At 55.7% G+C, this 20,628-nt stretch overlaps 1 protein-coding gene across 1 annotated transcript in view; it reads left to right on the top strand.

The window, feature by feature from the left end:
• Nucleotides 1-4,082: 4,082 nt before the first annotated feature.
• Nucleotides 4,083-20,628, top strand: part of ENG (endoglin) — a 30,985-nt gene continuing 14,439 nt past the window's right edge. Inside the window, exons 1-2 of the mRNA XM_042963834.1 lie at nt 4,083-4,513; nt 12,695-12,837. Coding sequence (XP_042819768.1) covers nt 4,447-4,513; nt 12,695-12,837 — 210 coding nt within the window. The 5' untranslated portion in view covers nt 4,083-4,446. The remainder of the gene's footprint in view (nt 4,514-12,694; nt 12,838-20,628) is intronic.

The raw sequence follows: 20,628 nt of genomic DNA, 5'->3' as shown, positions 1-20,628 counted from the left end.
CATAAGGGCATATACGTATGTTCACAAAACGCTGGAATTGTTTGAGCCCGAGTCCCAGGATTTGTGTGGGGACACAACACCATGGTCCCCAAGGTTTGAGAAAACCTGACCCTGAAGTGAGGGTAAACAGAGAAGGGAAAAGGCCGAGTAAGGATCAGGAGGAACCAGCCAAGAGGCAGATAAGGCGACCAGGGAGATGGGAAGAACACCAGGATGGAATGTTCTAGAAGCCAAGGGAGGAACTACAGGCCCAGATTTGCTTTGCCCCAGCCCTGGTGTCATGTGCACTTGAGTCTCCGTCTCCTCCATTGTAAAATGGAGACGTGACAGTCTCAGCCTGTTAGGTGGCAGTAGGTTGGCACTTGGTACGGGGCCGGGCAAGCTTTGTTAATGGGGGAGCGATTCTGATTCTTGTCCCGGGCTTCAAGCTTCTCCAGGCCGGCAGGCAGCCATCCCCTTGTGCAGACGAAGAAACTGAGACCCAGAGCATAGAAAAGTCTTGCCCGAGGCCACCGGAGACAGAGTCTGCACACCCTGACCCCAGTCCCGTGCTCTCTTTCCTGTGCACCCACTTTCTCCCTTGTCCTTGTGGGTTTGGCCCGGTGTTCCAACAGCCCCTGGCTCCCGGCCGATGCTGGAGACAGACAGCCGCCTGGGGGGGTCCCTGGGGATTGCCTAAAATTCCTCCTGTGGCTGGTGGCCAAGGCAGACGTGCTGATCCCTTCCTGCAGCTCTGGCCTTCCCAGCCAGCCAGGAGGAGGAAGCAGCAGAATTTGTGCACCTGCCCATTGTAGGCTTGAGGCACAGGGGCCTGGCCATTGGCCACATGTCTCTTTGGCGTGTGGCTAGGCGGCACCTGAACGCATTTGTGTCAGTCAGAGCCCCAGCAGGAAACAGATGGCACGCTCCAATGGGATAATTTGAGAATTTAATGGAGGGTCTGTTTACGCAGGTGTAGACAGGGTGTGGGGAAACCACGAGGGACGGGGCAGAGCCCAGGGCTGGCAGCAGTGTGCGCCATGACCACCCTCGGCCTGGAGAGGGCCTGGTCAGCGCTGTGGCCTTCAGCGGAGTGATCCAGCAGGGAAAACGTCCGAGGAATGAATGCTACCCGCCCGGCCCCCTCCGCCTTCCTCTCTGTGATCTGTGCAGGGCTGAGGGGAACAGGAGGCAGCAGATGTGTCCGTCGAGATGGAGAACACATCTGGGGGCAAACGGAGGATGGCTAACCCAAGGTCTGTCCCCAGGTGTGAGACCATATGACCGTCAAGCTTTCCAGGGACAGGCAACCCAGATTGAGGACTGGCTTCTTCCACTGAGGAACAGGAAGCAAGGCCCGCCTCTCTGTACCTCAATTTCCCTATGCCTCCCCAGCCCCCGCCCCTGCCTTATCTTTCTGGATACGTCGGGCTTTCAATAAATATATCTGAAGGCCCAAAGGGTCCTGGGCTCTGTGCCGGGGACACAGCAGTGCAGAGGCATCAAAATTCCCCCACAAGGGGCTTCTAGTCAAGCGCAGAGACTTAGACAACACAATCCCACACAGACTAGGGCGTGGTGGGGAGGCCAGGGGTGCTGTGGGAACTTCAGGGTGATCTCCTCTCCACAGCTGGGGGTCCCGATCTCCTCCTTCCTCCACGAGGTCTCTGGGGCCAGGGCTCCAGGCCCTTCCATAACCGCCTGTAGGTTTTTCTGTCCCTGGAAGTTTCCTGTAAGTCCTTCCTGGTGTCTGCCTGCAGCCTCTCCTGCTTTCTAGAGAACCCAGTGGGTCTTGTTTATAAAGTGGGTGGAGATGGGTTGTGTAGCGAAGGGAGGAAGTGAGAAGGAGGAAGGTTTGGGGAGAGCCTCCCCTGGGGTCCTTGCTACAGCCTGGGATGGCCATCGCCCTGTGACACCCACAGCCGCAGCGACATCTGTCTTCTCCACATTCAGCGAAGGAGGAGGTGAGCCAGGCGGTCCCGAGGTGTCCACTTTCCAGCTGAGGGTCAGGCAGACTTCAGGGAGCCTTGGGTTCCTCCTCCGTAAATGGTCTGATGTCACTGGCCTCCAGGGGTGGCTGTGAGGATTCAGAGCTGATAAGGTGACCGCCTAGGGCGGAGCCTGGGGCCCTGGGGAGTTCAGCCCCTGGGGCTGGATTAACTAACTGTCCCTGGGGTACAGACTCCTGTTCCGAGGGCCTGGGGAAACCTCGCAGCCGCCTTTGGCCTTGTGGTGCCCACCTCCCCATCTCCGCACCCGCCGGGACAGGCAGAGGAGTGGTCACTCTCGGGGTGGCCCCATCTTCCCCATCACAGCCTTCCTGCCTGCTGGGCATGGATGGGTCCCCCATGACCCCACACCTATGCGTCACCAGAAACGGGCCGGGCAGCTACAGGGGTCTGACAGCGAACCTTCCCCCTATCCCTGCCCAAGGAGCCATGCCCACACTCCCCACGCCCCTGTGTCAGTTCCTCAGAGACAACCACACTCCTGCTCTCTCCCTCCAGAGGCCCCCAGGGCTCCTGGCTTCTCCTCCCTCCCGGGGCCTCCGTTTCCCCATCTGTGACCCAGGACAAGTATAAACAGAAAGGCCTCCTGGCCCCATCCCTTCTGTGGGTCCTGCCAGCACACCCCACAATTTGTCTTCTCAAAGCCAGTACCTTCTGCTCCAGAACCTTCCATGACTCCCCCTACCCTTCAGGATCAAGTCCTGGCCTTCAAGCACCCCCCCCCCACTGCCCCCCTCAGAGCCTGCCTCTCCAGGCTTCCTGTCCCAACCACACTCCCTGCTTGTCCCACAAGTTGTCCAACCACTTCCTGCCTCTGTGCCCCTCTCTGCCATTGGTCCCCTGCCCCATGTACCCTCTTTACCCATTTCTTCTACACCCTACCCCCTACTCCCCCAGTCCTTCAAAGGCCAGGCAGCTCAGGCTTTCTTTGAGCTCCCTTGGCCTGACCCTAGGGGCTACCTGTGACTAAAACCATGGGGAGCACACAGTTGGCGTTTACTATTTGCAAGATGAAAAAGGGACTGCTCTGGGGATTGTCTCCCAGGCTCAGGGAGCACCGATGGGGGAGCACTTCCTGAGTCAGGCCCAGGCTCAGCGCTGTAGTGCCCTGACCTCCCAAAATCTCACAGCAGGCTGGTGAGGAAGGCACGGCTGCGTCCAGTTTACAAACAGGGTAAAGGCTGTGGAGACTTGCTCAAGGCCTCGTAGCTCAGAGCAAGGAGAGCAGGTTTTGAATCCAGGACCATCTGACTTCAGAAAGGACATTCCAGGGGCACCTGGGTGGCTCAGTCAGTTAAGCGTCCAACTTCGGCTCAGGTCACGATCTCGCGGTCTGTGAGTTCAAGCCCTGCATAGGGCTCTGGGCTGACAGCTCGGAGCCTGGAGCCTGCTTCCGATTCTGTATCTCCCTCTCTCTCTGCTCCTCCCCTGTTCACGCGCTGTGTGTGTGTGTGTGTCTCTCTCTCTCAAAAAAAAAAAAAAACTTAAAAAGAAAGGACATTACAGAGGGTCCCTCTTTCGTTTGGGGCTATCTCTTGTCCCTGGAGCATTTTTCCACCCGTGGAAGGGGGCAGCCCCAGCCGCCATTTGGGAGAGTGTTCCTTCCCTATCCTGGGCCTCAGTTTCCCTGCCTGCAAAACAGGGGATGACGAGCCAGTGTCAAGGCTTATATGTAAGCCACTTTTGGTGCTGAGTGACACCTGTGTGAATCCCACCTCCACCATCTTCTTGGGCCAGTTATCTCACCACATCAGGCCTCTGTTTCCTCATCTGCAAAATGGGAACAACGGAGTTCACGGGACTAGGAGCTCCAGCTGAGCCTCCTTGGCCAGGGCCCGGCCCCGGAAAGGTCTTCTGGGTAGGCTTCAGGATGATTATTTTCATCTGCCGGCGGGGGGCTGCCGGAGGCGCCCCACCAGCCCTGGAGAGGGTGGGATGGGAGAGGGGGGTGTGTGGGGGAGACAAGCCTGGAGCCTGGGCCCTCCCACCCCCACTGCCTCCTCCCCCCTGCCTCAGGGCCCCCCACCCAGCGACACAGCCCGTGGCACTTCCTCTCCCCGCCTGGCAGGCCGCCTGGCCCGGCCCCTTCTCTAAGGAAGCGCATTTCCTGCCTCCCCGGGCCAGGCTGGATGAGCTGGGAGCTCCCCACCGCTGCCGCTCATACCCTAGCTCCTATCTGCACCCCCGGGCCGGGGCTGTGTCACAGCTGCCGTCCACGGGAGCCCAGCATCCCCTCCCCGTTCATCCTTCAGCCAGCGACCCCCGGCCCTGCGCCCCTGTGCCCACTTCTCCTGACCCCTCGGCCGCCACCTCAGAAGGCTGGAGCAGGGACGCCGCCGCTCCGGCCGCCTGTTCCCCTTGGGTCCCCGCTCGCGCCCACGCCGGCCCCCACGCCCGCCTGCAGCCCTGCCCCTGGACACCGGATAAGGCCCGGCGCACAGACCCCCAGCTGGACAGCATGGACCGCGGCACGCTTCTCCCCGTTGTCGCCTTGCTGCTGGCCGTCTGCAGCCTCAGACCGACAAGTAGGTGTCCAGGGACCCCGGGTGGGGAGACTTGGCCCCAAGTGTTCCCGGCCTCTGGCCTGGTCCCAAGCTCATGCCCAGTGGGGCCGTCCGAGGGGGTTTGGACAGCCCCAGATGGACACCATAGGGTGACAAACCATCCTGGTTTGGCAAGACGACGAACATTCAGCCCTGAAAGTCTCAAACAGGGATGAGTTATTTACCTTTACCTCAACCTTGGCCTCTAGCCTCCCAGCTACGTCCGGTTTCTCCCCAAGAAGCCCAGGTCCCAGAATGCTTGCTGTGCAGCCCTGGGAGAGTCTCCTGCCCTCTCTGAGCCTAAGGTTCCTGTCTGAAGAACCCGTGGAAAGGAGGGTGTGTGGATTCCCAGCACTAGGGCACTTGGTTTGCATCTCGTGTGGTTGCTTTCTCGCGGTGTGATGTTGGGGGACTGCGAAGTGGGGGTGGGAATAGAACTCCTCCTGGGCTGTGGGGATGGTCGGTGGTGAGGCCAGTCTTGTAGAGAGAGTTCTCGGGAAGGCTGGAGGGTCCTGTGTTGTTTACTGTGGCTGTATGATTAGCTTTAAATTCCTGCCCCTCGCCTCTCCGGGGCCTGTGAGTGGCTCCCAGAATGCTCTTGAATTTAGCGCTCTCCCTCTGCCTCTACTTACCCCCGCCTCCTTGAAATGCTGCCGGGTGGGGGCACGACCCCGGACTAGGGGTTTTGTGGGAGTTCCTCAGCCTGGGGGTTTTCCAGGTGGTCTTGGCTCTTGGCCTTCTGAAACTGACCAGATGAGTGGCCGTGAGAAGCTGGGGGCTCCCAGCCCCTCATCCCACTCATGTGGGCCTCTCTGTGCCTGCCTAAAACCAGGGGACAGCTCCTGTGGGCACCCCTTCACCCATGGTGCATCTAGGAACTCCCTAGAAGATCTGGGGGTGTGGTGGGGAGAACATAAGGGAAGAGCACAGCAGTGACCCCCCCCCCACCTGATTCCACCTGTGGCATTTTAAACCCCCTAACGCCTACCACTGCCTCACTGATCACAGAAAACTGTCTCAGACATTAAGTGACCTAGCATGAATTTGACCTCGGGCTTGTGGCTCCTAACCACGTGTACTAAGCAAGCTCCCCCCCTCCACCCATGTAGCTCCTAGCAACCCTGCAAGATGGCCGCCTTTATCTCCCCATTTTACAGGAGAGGAAGTAGAGGCTGTGACCTGCCAAGTTCACACAGCCCAGACAGAAGCCTACCCGAGCTGCGCAATGGTCCCCAGGCTGCCCTGTCTTTCTCCCGCCTCCCCCACATTTTTCTAGCTTGATAACACTCTCTTCTTCGTGATCGTCCGAGAAAGATCCATGTAGGCTCTGGTTTTACTGGATGGAAGGCAGGGGTGTGCTGGAAAATAATTAACAACAGGGGTGGAGGGTGTGGGGGATAGCATTTTGTCAATGTCCAGGGTGTAAATGTTCCCACGTGGCTGAACTCAAGCTCCCAACTCCCCAAACTTGAACTTAGGATGCGAGGTCCAGAAGTGCCTTTGTCTGGCACGCCAAAGATGGGACGGACAGAGATAACCTCAAGAGCGTGGATCTAGTAAAATGGAGTAAAATAAGTAGGAAGTAATGAGTTTTGCTATTTGTTACCATTTAAAATACATAATTTATTTGTAAGCTTATAACGTTTACTTTTTTAAAGATTTTATTTTTTTAATTTTTATTTTTTGAGAGAGCGTGCTCACGCGAGGTGGGGGGGGGGCAGAAGGGGGAGGGAGAGAGAGAGTCCGTCTTAAACACTCTCCATGTTCAGCGAGGATCCCAACTCGAGGCTTAATCCCATGACTTCGGGTTCATGATCTGAGCCAAAATCAAGAGTCAGACGCTTAACCGACTGAGCCACCCAGGCGCCCCTAAGATTTTATTTTTATTTATTGTTATTTTTAAAGTTTATTTATTTTGAGAGAGGGAGAGGGTGCGTGCACAAGCAGGGGAGGAACAGAGAGAGGGAGAGAGAGAATCCTAAGCAGGCTCCAGGATGTCAGCACAGAGCCTGATGTGGGGCTCGATCTCACAAATCGTGAGATCGTGACCTGAGTCAAAATCAAGAGTCAAGATGCTTAACTGGCTGAGCCACCCAGGCACCCCTATTTATTTATTTTTAAGTTTATTTGTTTATTTTGACAGAGACAGAGACAGTGCGAGTGGGGGAGGGGCAGAGAGAGGGGGAGCAGAGAATGCCAACACCAAGAATCTGACCTGGGACCCAAACTGGGCTCAAACCTACAACCCCGAGATCAAGATTCACACGCTCCCTCAACTGAGCCAGCCAGGCACCCCAAAATTTAATTTTTAATAATGGCTGTGTTTAACAGCCAGTCGGAAAAACGGATGACTTATATCACTCTGCTCCTGTGAACAGGTACCAGCACCCTGCTGGTGATCACAGGGCTCAAGGACATTCCAAACCATCCAGCTCAACTCATTTACCATCTGCGGCCCATGGAAGGCAGATGGGGGGCCTGGGTTAAGGTGTAGAACCCAGATCTCCACGCTGGGGATGGGGTGGGAGTGACCCTCACATCCTCAATCAGGCCAGAGAGGGTAAAACTGCGTCCAAAACGAGTCCAAGAATGGGTCCAGCCTTCTGGAAACACAGCTTGGCGGAATCTCTCAAAACCATAATTTGTGTAACAGCTCAGCCTTCAGGTCTATGGAGCTATTTGCCCAACTCCATAAAGATTTGTCCAACTCCAAAATCAACTGTATGGTCCACAGGTACCTGGAACAAAAACCCAACTGGAAACCACCCAAATGTCCATCAGCCTGGGTCCTATCCAATGAATTATCTTTTTTTTCCTATCAAATGAATTATTATGCAGTGCAATACCATGCAGCCAAAACCAAGAAAAAGCTAAATCTATACACCGTTGTGGACAGATGTCTGGGACGCAGCGTTAGATGTCCAAATGGCCATGACTCCATCTCTGTAAGAATAAAACAGTAATAGGGGCACCTGGCTGGCTCAGTCGGTGGAACGTGCGACTCTTGATTTCAGGGTTGTGAGTGTAGAGATGACTTAAAAAGAAAATCTTAAAAAAAAAAAAAAAAAAGACGAAGAAAACAGTAATAACGCACAGTATGCATGGATAAAATTCCCACATCCCTGCTCTCCAGCACAAGGTTTCTCTAGGCAATTAATTGTCTTACAGACAAGAATTGGATGCTTGGGGCACCTGGGTGGTTCAGTTGGTTAAGCCTCCGGACTCTTGAGTTCCGCTCAGCTCATGATCTCCCGGTTCGTGAGATCGAGCCCCGCCTCAGGCTTTGTGCTGACAGTGCTCTCTCTGCCCCTCTCCCACTCATGCTCTCTCTCTCTGTCTCAAAGATAAGTAAACAAACAAACAAAAAAATTGGATGCTTAACTGACTGAGCTCCCCAGGTGCCCCATCATGTAGGTTTTTAAAGAGCAATTTAGTTATATATTCACTTCGGGCTCCTCCTTAAAGAAAATAGATAAGGGGGAAAAAAATCACTTCCCGAGTTCTTTTATTAATGTAGGCGTTGTTAACATGCTGGCGGGTTGCTTACTAGTTTTTGTCTAGCTTGTTAAGGTAATTTTCATGCAAACGAATCAACACTTGGGAGTCTTGGTTACCCTTCTTATGCCCCAGAAGGTTTCTATGTTGTCATGTAGACTCCATAACCGCCCCATCGTGTTTCCAGAATGTTCTTCCCCTTAAATGTGCCATCCCGTCGTTTGGTGAATCTCATTGCTGAATATTTAGGTGGTTTCCCCTTGGAGGCTGGTTATAAATACCACCGCCGTGCACGTTTTTGGTACATGCACCTCTTCCTGTATTTTGGAGTATTTCACTTGGATAGAGTCCCAGAGGCGAGGATGCTGGGATTCGAGGTCCATGTTGGGTGGCTGGGATCAAAGAGTGTTTCCGAAGTGTGGACAAGCCTACACTGAGGGTTGGGACAGAGATGGGACTCGGAGCCCTGTGCTGCCTACCACCTGTGCGGGGATCTGGGGTTCTCTGGAGAGGGGGCTAGTGACGCAGGACAGAGACCACAAATATCCATCCCTTAGAGCCTGCACTCCAGCACAGCTTCCCATCTGCCGGGAGGCAAAAGAGGAGATGTGTGAGCCAGGTGTCAGAGGACGAGACCCTGGGGACATGACCGTGGAGATTCTCTGTCATCTCAGCCAGACAGACAGTGACACTAAGATCCAGCTCCGGCCCCAGCTTTGGGACATCAGCCCCGGAGCCTGAAGAGGACCATCATCTGGGGTGGAGCTGACTTGATCCCTGGGACAGGGACAGGGGTGAAGGGACAGATGTGACTGCTGACATTGACTCAACACTCACTCTGTGCCAGACGCTGAACTATGCCTGATCTGTCCCATCAGACTCAAACTTCACAGAAGCCCAAAGAAGCAGACACTCCTGTCGCCCCCATTTGGCAGCGGACGAGACTGGGGAACAGGCAGGTGGAGAGATCTGCTCATGCGACCGCCCAGAAATGAGCAGCGGGAGCCTGAGCCTTGGGTCTAACCACTGTGCGATACTGCCTGAGAGGAGGGGAGATTTGGTTCCCTTCCTGGCCTTACACTGACCCATCCAGCGAGAGTGTAACTGGATTGGTCCCGTCACAAAAGGGCTCTGAGAGTTGAATAGAAGTCGACCAAGAGGTCAAGTAAGGGAAGACCCTTGGTCTGGGAAAGAGCACGGCTGATGCAGGGAACGAGGTGTATTTGGAGGAAAAGCTCACGTCTCCCCAGTGGGCATAAATAATCATGAGAGCAGTTGCCCAGTCTTGAGCAACCCCGCGCATCAGGAGCCCGCTTAGCGGGCAGGCGTCCTCTGACCAACTTTCTCAGCAAGTAGATGAGGAGGGTGTTGTGATTACCGTCATCCCCGTTGTGAAGATGGTAACACTGAGGCACGGAAAGGAAGCTGGGAGCTGGCAGAATCGGGACCTGAACGTTGGCATGTATCCCATCCCTGCCCTTGCCAATTCCGTGGTAGGTTGTAGAGTGTGGACTTGACCCTGAGGGCGTTGAGCCACGGGAAAGACTGGAGAAGGGAGAAGGGAGCGTTGGGGCGTCACTGGGGGGTGGCTGGGCTGGAAGCTGGGGAATCTGTGAGGCTGTAATTGGACCCTGAAAGGAGCAAAGGGTGGATGGGTGGCTGAGGAAGAGGAAAAGCCTGTCAATAAGGCTCTGCCCCAGTATTATGAAATAATCACAGCTAGTGTGTTCAGAGTGCTTACGGGGCACCAGGCTCTTCACACGGCTGGGAAGTGGGTGCTGAGTGCACGAGCCGGATCGCCCGGGGTACAAATACAGGGCTCTGACACTTAATAGCTGGGCCACCTCGGGCAAACTCTTGCACCTTGCGGATCTCATCTCCCCATGCGTCCTGTGGTTACAATAACGGTACCCACCTCTAGGCCTGCTGCAAGGATCCAACGAATGAACTTCTGGGCAGCCTCGAAATGGTTCCTGGCTCTCAGTAAGCACGACGAAAGCTGTTTTGCAACCGGGGAAACCGAGGCTCAGAGAAGTTAGGCCTTCGCTCAAGGTGACCATCTTTTTTAAGGGGTAGAGCTGGGGTCTGACCCAGGCTGTCTGACTCTGGAGTTGCTTTTCTCGACCATTATTATTCTCTGTGGCCTTTCGAGGTGCCGGGGTGGCCATCTGGAAAGCGCCGAGGTGGCTCTATGCTCATGGGTGGGGCGGAGGAGGAAGGGGACAGAGGTGGGAAAGTGGCTCCTGGGTCTCTCGCTCAGGCCGGGTCACCCGGACCCCTAGTGGCGCCTCCTCCAAGCCGGGTCCCGGGAGGCCCTGGCGTTTCCCTTGGTGCCAGGGGATTGTTTTCAGCTCTGTCTGGGCCCGCCTCCGGCTCCGGGAGACAGGCCCGGGCGTCATACTCCCTCCTGTCTCCCCATTCTCGTCTGCGGGGTGGGGGAGCCAGGATTCGAAAAGGCCCCAAAATAAATGGACCTCTTATCTGATCTCCCAGCCTGGCCCGTTATCTGATCATTACATAATGGCCAGGCCTGTGGCCTCTCCCGCTGACGGCATGGAGGAGGTGGCCCCGGGTGGCCCGGCAATCCAGGAGGAACTGGGGTTCCTGGAAGTCTGGGGAGGGGGCAGGGAAAGTCCCAAGGAAAGGAGGAAGGCACCGCGTTAATCTGCAGGCCAGACCCCAGGTCACTGTGGGGAGAGGTGGGTCCAAGGCCCAGCCTGGTTAGCCATGTGCCGTGTGATCTGTGCACGTCCTGCCTCTCCGGGCCTCAGTCTTCCCATCTGTATAGGAAGGGTTTGGACCAAGTCTGTGTTTGCTGATAGGCAGTGGGAGAGAGAGCACTGAGGAGCACTGAGGGGCCTAGTGGGCCACCAGGGGGTGGGACAGCAGGAGGTGGGGTCAGCCCTCCCATCTGCTGGGGAGAGGGGGTCTGCTGGCCTGAGGCACCAGTGACCTCCCTGTCAGAGGTCCCTCACCTGCAGACTGCCCTTTCCACCTCACCCCAACCTCCTCATGCAGTTCGTTCCTCTCCAGTGACAGAAGTCACTCAAATAACTATAACCAAAAGAAGTGCCACATGCCCTGTCTCATGGAGTCTGCCCAACAACCTCTACGGGTTGTGTGGGTTCTAATTATCGTTCCACAGACGAGGAAAATGAGGTCCAAAGTGGTGAAATCGTTACCAAAGCCACATAGCCAGTAAGTGCAGGCCAGAGATTCAAACCCAGGTCGGCCTGGCTCCAGGGACCTTGCCTTCAATCAAAATGTCATATGACGCTTGCGTTCTGATTCTTGCACACAGGACAGGGCCAGGGCAAGGACGTATAAGGTTGGGCCCCCATAGCAGCCAAACGTCCTCGTCCTGAGCTTCTCCTTCTCAACGTGCTGCCGGTGGATGGTGTTGCTGTGACCAGGGACGGCCATCTTGAGTCCTTCTCTTACCCCTGGGGGTCCTGAGCCCAGCAAGGCTGGCTTAGACAAAGACGGTCCAATAGCCTGGGATTCGGAAGAAGCCTCCCTAGCCCCCCTCCTCTGAGCTGGCGACGGCTGGACGTGCGGCCAGTCCCTCCGCGCCCATCTTTGATCTCCAAGAAAACAGGAAGTGAGCGCGACAAGATGGAGACACAAACTTCCAAACAGTCTCCCCTTCTCTGTCCTCCTTCCCTCCTCCGGAGCCCCCCCTTCCCCGGCACATTCCTTAGGACGAGGTGTAGGGGCCTCATTTCCTCTTCCTCCTCTGCTGGGTCAGGGTGAAATTCCATTCCCTTCCCTCAGGACCTGCGTTTCCGGGCGGCCCAGAGGCAGGCTCTGCGGCCCAGGCCTACTTCCCAGGGCCGCCGTCTGAACCTGGGCCGCCCTTCTGGCTCCCTCTGTCCCTCGGGGCCAGGAGACTCTCAACCCTCCTTGCCTCGTTCCTCCCAGCCTCCTCGAGGCACGGGAGGGAAGGTTTTCCTCTCCTGATCTCGGGCCTTGTCTCCCTTTGGAGCGAGCCCGCCTGGAGGCTTGCGTGCATGTGTGAGCCCTTCCACATAGCAAGGGTCGCCTGATGTAGCAAATGAACATATAGGAGGCTCAGTTAAATTTGAATTTCAGGTAAACAATGAAAAAAATTTTAGTGGAAATATGTCCCGGGGTGCCTGGGTGGCTCAGTCGGTTGAGCGTCCAAGTCTTGATTTCGGCTCAGGTCATGATCTCATGGTTCGTGAGTTCAAGCCCTGTATCGGGCTCTGTGCTGACAGCGCAGAGCCTGCTTGGGATTCTGTCTCCCTCTCTCTCTCTGACCCTCCCCTACTCACTCTCTGTCTCGAAAATAGATAAATAAACATTAAAAAAAAATAATAATATGTGTCCCATTTTATCATATTTAGGATATGCTTATACTTCTAAAACTTAATCATTTTTTAGTCAACTTTAACTGGGCATCCTGCATTTTCTCCGTCAACCCAACCCCTGGTAGCACTGTGAGCTCAGGCAAGAGACTTTTCCTTTCTGAGCCTTAGTTTCTCCATCTGTGGAACGGATATAATGACATCCACCTCGTAGGGTAGCTGCGAGAAGGTAATAAAGCCCTCAGCCGGTGCCAAGCACCCAGTAGGCATTCAGAGAGTGGGAACATTGTCACCACCTTATTCTTATCTGGGGCTCTCTCTGGCTCTGCTTCCCCAACAGGTCTTGCAGAAACTGTCCATTGTGACCTACAGCCTGTGGATGCCGAGGTGACATACGTCACGAGTCGGGTTCCCGAGGGCTGCGTGGCTCAGGTCCCCAATGCTACCCTTCAAGTCCACATTCTCTTCCTGGAGTCCTCAAGGGTAAGCGCCTGCTGGCAGGGCTGGGTGGGGCCCCAGAGAAAGGCCCGGGGCCAAGGGGATGAGGGGAGCCTTCCTTGCGGCTGTCCCTGGAGCAGTGGGTCACATCCTCACCAGGGCTCCTGCCAGGAGGGACACGTGGGCATCTCACAGGGTGGGTAAGGGATGACATTTCTGGGGCCAGCATCACAGAGGTCTGCTGGATGCCACAAGACCCAGGTGGGAAGGGGGGTTTGGCCACTGAGTGGAGAAGAACCACGTGAGCAGTGAGACGAACCAGGTGAGCCACCCCCTGTGCACCTGCAGCGGTGAGGATCTTGACGCTTCTCGGTGGACTGAGCTCCCCTCCGGGCAGCTTGGGCTTGGAGAAGGGCTTTCCCTCCGCGGAGTCCAAATCCCCCTCCCCGGAATGTCCCTCATTGAACATCTATGACCTGGCCAGGCAGCCCACAGAGATTGGACGGCCGGTGATGCCACCTTGGAGCCCAGCGTCCCTCCTGAGACCCCTCCTGAGGTCCAGCATTAGCTTAAGTCCCTCCTAATGATAATAACACACCGACCGAATGCTTACTACGCGCTAAACTCTGTGCCAGACTCTGTGTGAGGCTTCCTGTGTGCTAGGTACTGTTAGAGACCTACTAAGAGCCAGGACCTGAGTTCAACATCTTATGTGTGTTAAGCCTCCCAAGGGCCCATCTGTCAGAGTCTGTTATTACCCCCACGTTTCAGAGGAGGAAACAGGCCTGGAGAGGCAAAGCAACATGCCCCAGGCCACAGTTCACACTAGATTCTGGGAGCCCCCACGCTAGGCTGTCGCCTGGCTCCCCAGTTGGGTGTGCGTTCAGTGGGCATCTGGCCTGCCTGGGCTGGTAGCCACACCTGGCTGATGTGGCCTCAGGTCCTGAAAGCGATTTAGCGGTGTCAGCTCAGTGAACTTGCGGCCAAGCTGCCCCTGAAACTGTTAAGTTGCCCTGCATTTGTGTGGTGATAAGAGGGTGCCCAGACCACCAATATCGGGGGGGGCCTGCTCCCCACCGCCCTGCCTGCCACCGGGACTGTGGGCCTCGATAATCCCCAAGCCAAGATAGCGCCAAGCACATGTTATAGGGTTTTCGTAGCCATTGTAATTTTTTTCAAGTTTGGTGATGATATGGAAAATAAGATTGCCCTCTAGAAGTTCGTTTTGTTTGTTCTGATGATCAGGTCTCTGTACCTCCTCTGGGTGACTGGGCTCCCCCAACCCTAATCTTTCAACGAGGGGCCAGAGTCAGAGAAAAGCCCCCTGCCAAGTGCCCGGGTCTATGGGAAACAGATGTGTAGACAGTCAGCCAGGATCCGGGTGATTGGCGCTTTCTTGGGGAGGGCAGAGCAGGGCAGGGATACTCCAACTGCTGTGGGATTAGGCAGGGCTTCCTGGAGGAAGCAACAACACGAAGGATGGTCAGGAGCTCATGGAGCGAAGGAGGCGTTAGGGAAGAGCAGAGCAGAGTGAATGCACAGGCAGGTAAGGACCGTGGTTAGGGTCCAAATGTGGTTCGCCGGGGTGGGAGCTTGCTGTCCACCTTTGGGGCAGGGATGGGGGCGGGGGTGAGAAGGCCCTGTCACCATATTAAGGAGTTTGGTCTTTATCCCGTGGGCAGTGACAGTCATCGGAGGGTTTTTAGGGGTACGGTAGAATGCCAGGGTCACTCATGCCGTCCTAGAGCTCACGGCAACAGAATCTCCCATCACCCTCTGCCTCTTTCAGAAAACTCAGTCCCTGGGGCGTCTGGCTTTTAATCCAAGAAGCCACGCTGCAAGCCCCGGGACTGCCAGGCATGTCTGTCTGAGGGGGTGGTGGAGACAGCTGGGGCTCAGGAGACTGGCACTCCAGCCTTGGATGTCACTGACCAGCACCCCACACGGTGCCTGGACTGCAGAGGGGGCCCCTTCCCCTCACTCTCCAACACATACACCTATTTCTTTTAAAAAAAAATTTTTTTTTAACGTTTATTTATTTTTGAGACAGAGAGAGACAGAGCATGAACAGGGGAGGGGCAGAGAGAGAGGGAGACACAGAATCGGAAGCAGGCTCCAGGCTCCGAGCCATCAGCCCAGAGCCCGACGCGGGGCTCGAACTCACAGACCGCGAGATCGTGACCTGGCTGAAGTCGGACGCTTAACCGACTGCGCCACCCAGGCGCCCCACACACCTATTTCTTACATGTTTGTGTCTTTCTTTTTGAGAGAGAGAGAGATAGACAGAATCCCAAGCAGGCTCCACGCTGTCAGCACAGAGCCCGACGTGGGGCTCGAACTCACGAACTGTGAGATCGTGACCTGAGTCAAAACCAAAAGTCAGATGCTTAACTGACTGAACCACCCAGGAGCCCCTCACACATATTTCTTGGGCTCAGGGACTCACCGAAGAATCAGAGTGTCAGGCTCTGGCCCAGGGCCTGACAGATTCCAAATAACTGCTGAGTGAATGAATGATTGAATGAATGAATGAATGAATGCATGCACTGCTGTGTGACCTTGATGCAACAGTGAAGCACGCGGGTTCTGGAACCGGTCTTCAGATTGAACTTCGGCTTCGCAGCTCAGGGCAGCATGGCCTCGGGCTACCTCTCCAAGGCCTTGGTTTTCCATGGGAAATACGGGACCCATGACAGCACCTCTGGGGGCAGTGAGAATCCAGTGGGGTGGGGCAGGCAAATATTGAGTGCAGGCCTGCCCAGCAGCACTGCTTGTTGTTATAATGTCTTCTCTCTGGCCTCCGTGTCTCACCTGTAAAAATCTTGCCGGGCATGCTATGGTTTCCAGAATATCGTCCCGTCAGTCAACTAAGTTGATCCCCAAAGGTTATTGCTACCAGGTGGCTGAGGTAGGGGCCGTGAATCCCACCAGACCCCATGCTGTGACCCAGAAGGCACCTTTCTCCCTGGGGAGGCCCCCAGGGATCGGGTCCTTGATAGCTCTCCCCCCCCCCCCCCCGCCCCACCGCCCGACAACCAGCCGTCGACAGGTGCCTGCTCTGTGCCCAGCCAGCGTTGGGCATTGATGGTGCAGAGAGAAAGCAGACGTGACCCCTGCCATCGAGCCAATCCCAAGCCAGGAGAGGCAGAGGTGGGCATCAGCACCCCGGGTGTTGAGTAATGGGATCGGCAACGAGGGGTACGTGGGGCTGTGGAGGGAAAGGGGCATTAGTGAAAGGCTCCTGGCGTCTAGCCAGACAGAGAGGGGGGGTGAAGGGCATTGCAGGCAGAGGGCCCCACAGGAGCAAAGGCCTAGAGGCCAGAAACATGAGCTGGCAGGGGGCTGGGGGGGGGGGCGGCTATCTCAGCAACCAGCCCGAGCCCTCCCGACCTGTGGCCGCCTTCTTCAAACCCTGGCACGCAGAAACGGCTGTCCCGTCCACCCCTGCGCAGCGTCTGAATCCTCAGACTTCCTGCGGGTGGACAGCCGATGAGCTGAGGGAGCCAAGCGGCTCGGGGAAGAGAGGTCTGCGGCAGACAGACAAGGGGGCCACTGGGCAGGGGCTCTATCTCACCGGGTCCCCGAAGGGCAGGCCGGAGCCTGGATTCCGGGAGGGGGCCCGGGGTCACATCCTGACCCGCGGAGACAGGAAACCGGCCTGGTGTCTCAGCGATTCCCGTCAGACCGACTGCACCGATCTGTCCTCCTAACAAACCCCAGGCAGCCAGGCAGAGCTGGGGCAGCCGCTGATTCACCCTACTTCTGGGCAAACCCGCGGAGCCAAAGACACCCCACCCACCCCCAAGCAGACGGAACCTGCTGGGCTCTTGCACTGACTCATTCCTGACCAGAGGGGCAGGCAAGGCTGCTCAGGCACGGAGAGAGAATGAGAGCGGGAGGCGCCCTGGGTTACCATCCTGAGAGGCTGTGAAGGGCCGTGGAGGGCAGTGTCACTCTCAGACTCGGGCAATGGGGACCCCTGTTCAGGCCCCACAATTAATGGCTCTTCTCTGGCCCTCTTCCAGTTGTGCTCCTCCCCCGGGATAGGGTAGCTGCAGGTCAAAGGGACGTGGAGCCTGTACCCGTCCCCCGAGTCCGTGCTCTGGGTACCCGGACTCCAGAATTCCCTGCCCTGTGTGTGCTGAGCCCCCTCCTGAGGCTGCATGGGGCTCTTTCCTGTCCCACCCTCCAGCGGGGGCACTGCGTGACTAGTAGAAGCCCCTCCAGACCTAAAAGATGGGCACAGTGGCTGTGTGTAGGGGGTGGCCATGGCAGAGCTTGGGCGTTTGGGCTGCGTTGCCCACATCCATACTCGTGAAGAGAAGGAGGTAAAAAGAAAGGAGGGCGGGCTGGAAGCCAGGGCTCCCATTTGTAGTCGTAACCCAGGCCTTACAGATATTAGGGACAAGTTTGGTGGAAAGGCACAGAATGGGCAGCAGCCAAACAGGCTGAGTGGGGATAGTCTGCTTTCTCACTGCTGTGTCCCCAGTGTCAAGTTCAGGGTCAGGCTGGAAGTAAATATTGGATGGATGGATGGATGGATGGATGGGTGGTTGGATGGGTGGTTGGATGGATGGGTGTGTGGATGGATAATGGAAAGAAGGAAGGAAGGAGAAATATACATGCACGTGAACATTTGTTGACTGACCATCCCAAGGGGTTCGTGGTGCCACTTGCTGTCCATCTCCGGTTGTTTAGGGGTGTTTGCCAAGCTCCTGGAGGAGAGAGTTGTGCCCCTTCAAGAGCCCAGAAGCCCAGGCTGGGCCCAGCACTGGCCTCTCAGATTGGCAAATGAAACTGGGGAGGTGGGGAGAACATAGGCTGACCGGGGGCCCTCAGCTGCGGAAAGTAGTAGGTCTCTCCTGGGGCCGGGGGTGGGGGGGTCTGGAAACCCACTCTGTGTCCACCTGGCTAGAGACTGTGACTCCTGGAATGCCAAACACTGGGCCGCCCGCCCCCACCCAAGATGGCAGGATGAAATCCAGCGGCCACACAATACTAGAACGTCGCTGAGCCCCACTCCTCACTACACAGAGGGGAAGAGCGAGGCCCAGAGACGGGATGCCACAGTGAGACGTAGCTAAGGCAATTCCAGCTACGTTGCCCACCTCTAATGCCAACCTCCCCAGCCCCAACCCATGGCACTCGGGATGGGCGGGCGAGGAGGAAAAGGCAGGTAATGAAAGCCATCCACTGCTGTGTATTTAGCTAGGCACTGGCCAGCACACTCTGGAAGCAGAATCTCACTGAACCCTCAACAAGTCTGCGAAGCGGACGTATCGTTCAGCCGATTTTCCAGATCGGGAAATCGAGCCCCAGAGAAGAAGAGTGACTGCCCGGGGTCACAGGTGAACGCCTGAGCCCACATTTGAAATCAGACCAGTCTGGCTTTGACCCCCCTTCCCCGGCCACCCCGCTTGTACGTATCATCTGAGTCTGCCGGGCTGGACAGAGGGACGGCTGGCTCCAATCTGGCCGGCTCCAGTCTGGCCCTAGGAGGGTGGGGGCTGCAGGCAGCCCCAAGGCTCCGCTCCTAGAAGAATTGCTGGAAGCAGCTTTCTATAAGTGGCTACTAGTGTTCAGGGCCTCCTCACCGAAATCCCCCCTTCCCGCCACCAACCGCTGGGCCAACAATGGCATCTGTGGGACGCTGGCACAAAAATAGAAACTCGGTCTCCCGCCCACCCACTCGGGGAAGGGGCGGGGGTTGGCCCAGTTCGGAGCTGGGAGTGAGGGGCTGGTCGGCCTGCCTACTTCCACGAGGCTCCCCAGAATTCCCAGGATGTCATTCAGAAGACTGGGAGCCTGGAGGTGGGGGGCAAGGCAGACCCCTTTCCTTTGCCTCTGGGCTCTGGGCTGGGAAGGAAGAGGGAAGTCCGTGTGCGTGTGAGGGACTGCAGGGATGAGTCAGGGCCACGGGATGGAAATGTTTGCTGTGGAAACCCGACCGGTTTTTTCTGGGAACCAGCTGACTTCGGCCAGGTCCGGGAGCTCCGAGACCCCAGGGAGCCCAGCTTTCCCGCCTCCCTGAGTTTCCACGCCTCTCACTTGCCGTGTGGCCCTGGCCCGTGGCTCCCCCTCTTTGTGTCTCAGTCCCCAACTGTACAAGGAGGGACGTGGTGGTAACTGCGTGGTGGGTGGAGAGCTGAGTGTGTCGTGACAAATGTCCTGAAGTTTCAGTCTCTTAATGCCCTCACCCTGGGCATGACCCGACGCTGACCTCCACTTCTCTTTTTTCACTTCCTTTGTCCAGAACCCTACCTGGTATTTGTTCCCAACCCCGTCCTACCAAGTGGGGAGACTGAGGTACAGGGGAGCAGGTACAGTTGCCAAGCAGCGGCAAGAATGAGGGTTCCCAGGGCTCTTTCCTGCCAGCTCCGAGGGTGCCCTCCCAGCTTTTCTGTCGCCTGCTGCGCTCTCGGGCCGTGGATGCCCGGCAAGGGGCAGAGGACAGATCTCATCCCTGCGGATGAGCGTCTCCAAATCACGGGGCCCATCTCTCCGCTGTGTGTGGCCCCAAAGGTCACTCCCTCGGGTGAGGACAGACAGATGGGGCTAGACAGTGGTGTTGTACCCGTAAAATGGGAGAATAAATACCCGATTCTGCTTCACAAGAGCACATGTCACCTGCTCAGTACAGGGCCAGGCACAGGTTAAGTTGAACCATGTGAAATTACCGATAGTCAGTTGATCTGTCAACAGTTTCGTCTAGGTCAAGTTTGCCCGTTTAGAGGGTACAGTTGAACGGCGTTCAGTAGCTACACAGAGCTGTGCAAACAGATGTGATTACACACGCATTCAGGGTAAGGAGGCGAGGGCAGGTCCGTTCTCAAAGATTCTGGCAGGTCGGCTGTACCGCGGAGGTGGGTCTCCCTTTGCTCCGGTTAATTTCAAGTAGTCTGCTAATTATACTTCAATTTTTAAATTAATTAATTAAACAACAATTTCAGATAGAGATCACAATCCCGGAACAAAATGTCAGTTCTGACATTTAGATTTGTATTTCATAGTTTCCCCAAATCTATTAAACCCAGCGTTTAACTTTTAAGGTGTTTAGAATGTATACCTATTTTTTTTAAGTTTTATTTAAGTAATCTCCACATCCAAAGTGAGGCTTGAATTCGCAGCCCCGAGATCAAGAGTCCCATTCTCCACTAAGCCAGGCACCCCTAGGGTGCATAAATATTTTACGAAATTGATTTTAAAAGATATTTCAAAAACCAAAATGTTATAAACCCTTTAGAAAACGCTAATTAAACGAGGGGTGCCTGGGTGGCTCATTCGGTGAAGCATCTGACTCTTGGTTTTGGCTCAGGTCGTGATCTCACGGTTCGCGAGTCCAAGCCCCTCATGGGGCTCTGTGGGGACAGCGCGGAGTCTGCTTGGGATTCTCTCTCTCTCCGCCCCTCCCCTGCTCGCGCTCTCTCTCTCTCTCTCTCTCAATAAATCAACTATAGAAGAAAACACAAATCCAAAATGTGATCTTATAAATATTGCTGTATAAATTCGCATAAAAGTCGTGATTCAAAGATAGCCAACCTCAGTAGCTCACTAAAATGAAAGAACTACTTGTGAAATGTTGAAAATGAAATCACATCGTTCGCTCTTTTGTTTTAAAGAGCAAAGTCACAAACAAAGAGTGACTATGGTGTCATTATTGACTGACGGAAATACTTCTGGGCAGATTTTTCCAGTGGCTGCAACACGCTCTCTGGCTCTGTGACATCAGCTGGGGAAATGGCCAGGAGATAATTGGAAGTGAAATCTAAAACTTTCCACTGATGTCTTCATCTTGAAATACCGCTCTCCCTTTTGATAAGTATGAGGAGGTTTAAG

Source organism: Panthera tigris, chromosome D4, assembly GCF_018350195.1.
Source record: "Panthera tigris isolate Pti1 chromosome D4, P.tigris_Pti1_mat1.1, whole genome shotgun sequence".
NCBI classification, from domain to species: Eukaryota; Metazoa; Chordata; class Mammalia; order Carnivora; family Felidae; genus Panthera; species Panthera tigris.
Note: the sequence above shows the minus strand (reverse complement) of the source record. Positions and strands in the feature narration are given on the sequence as shown.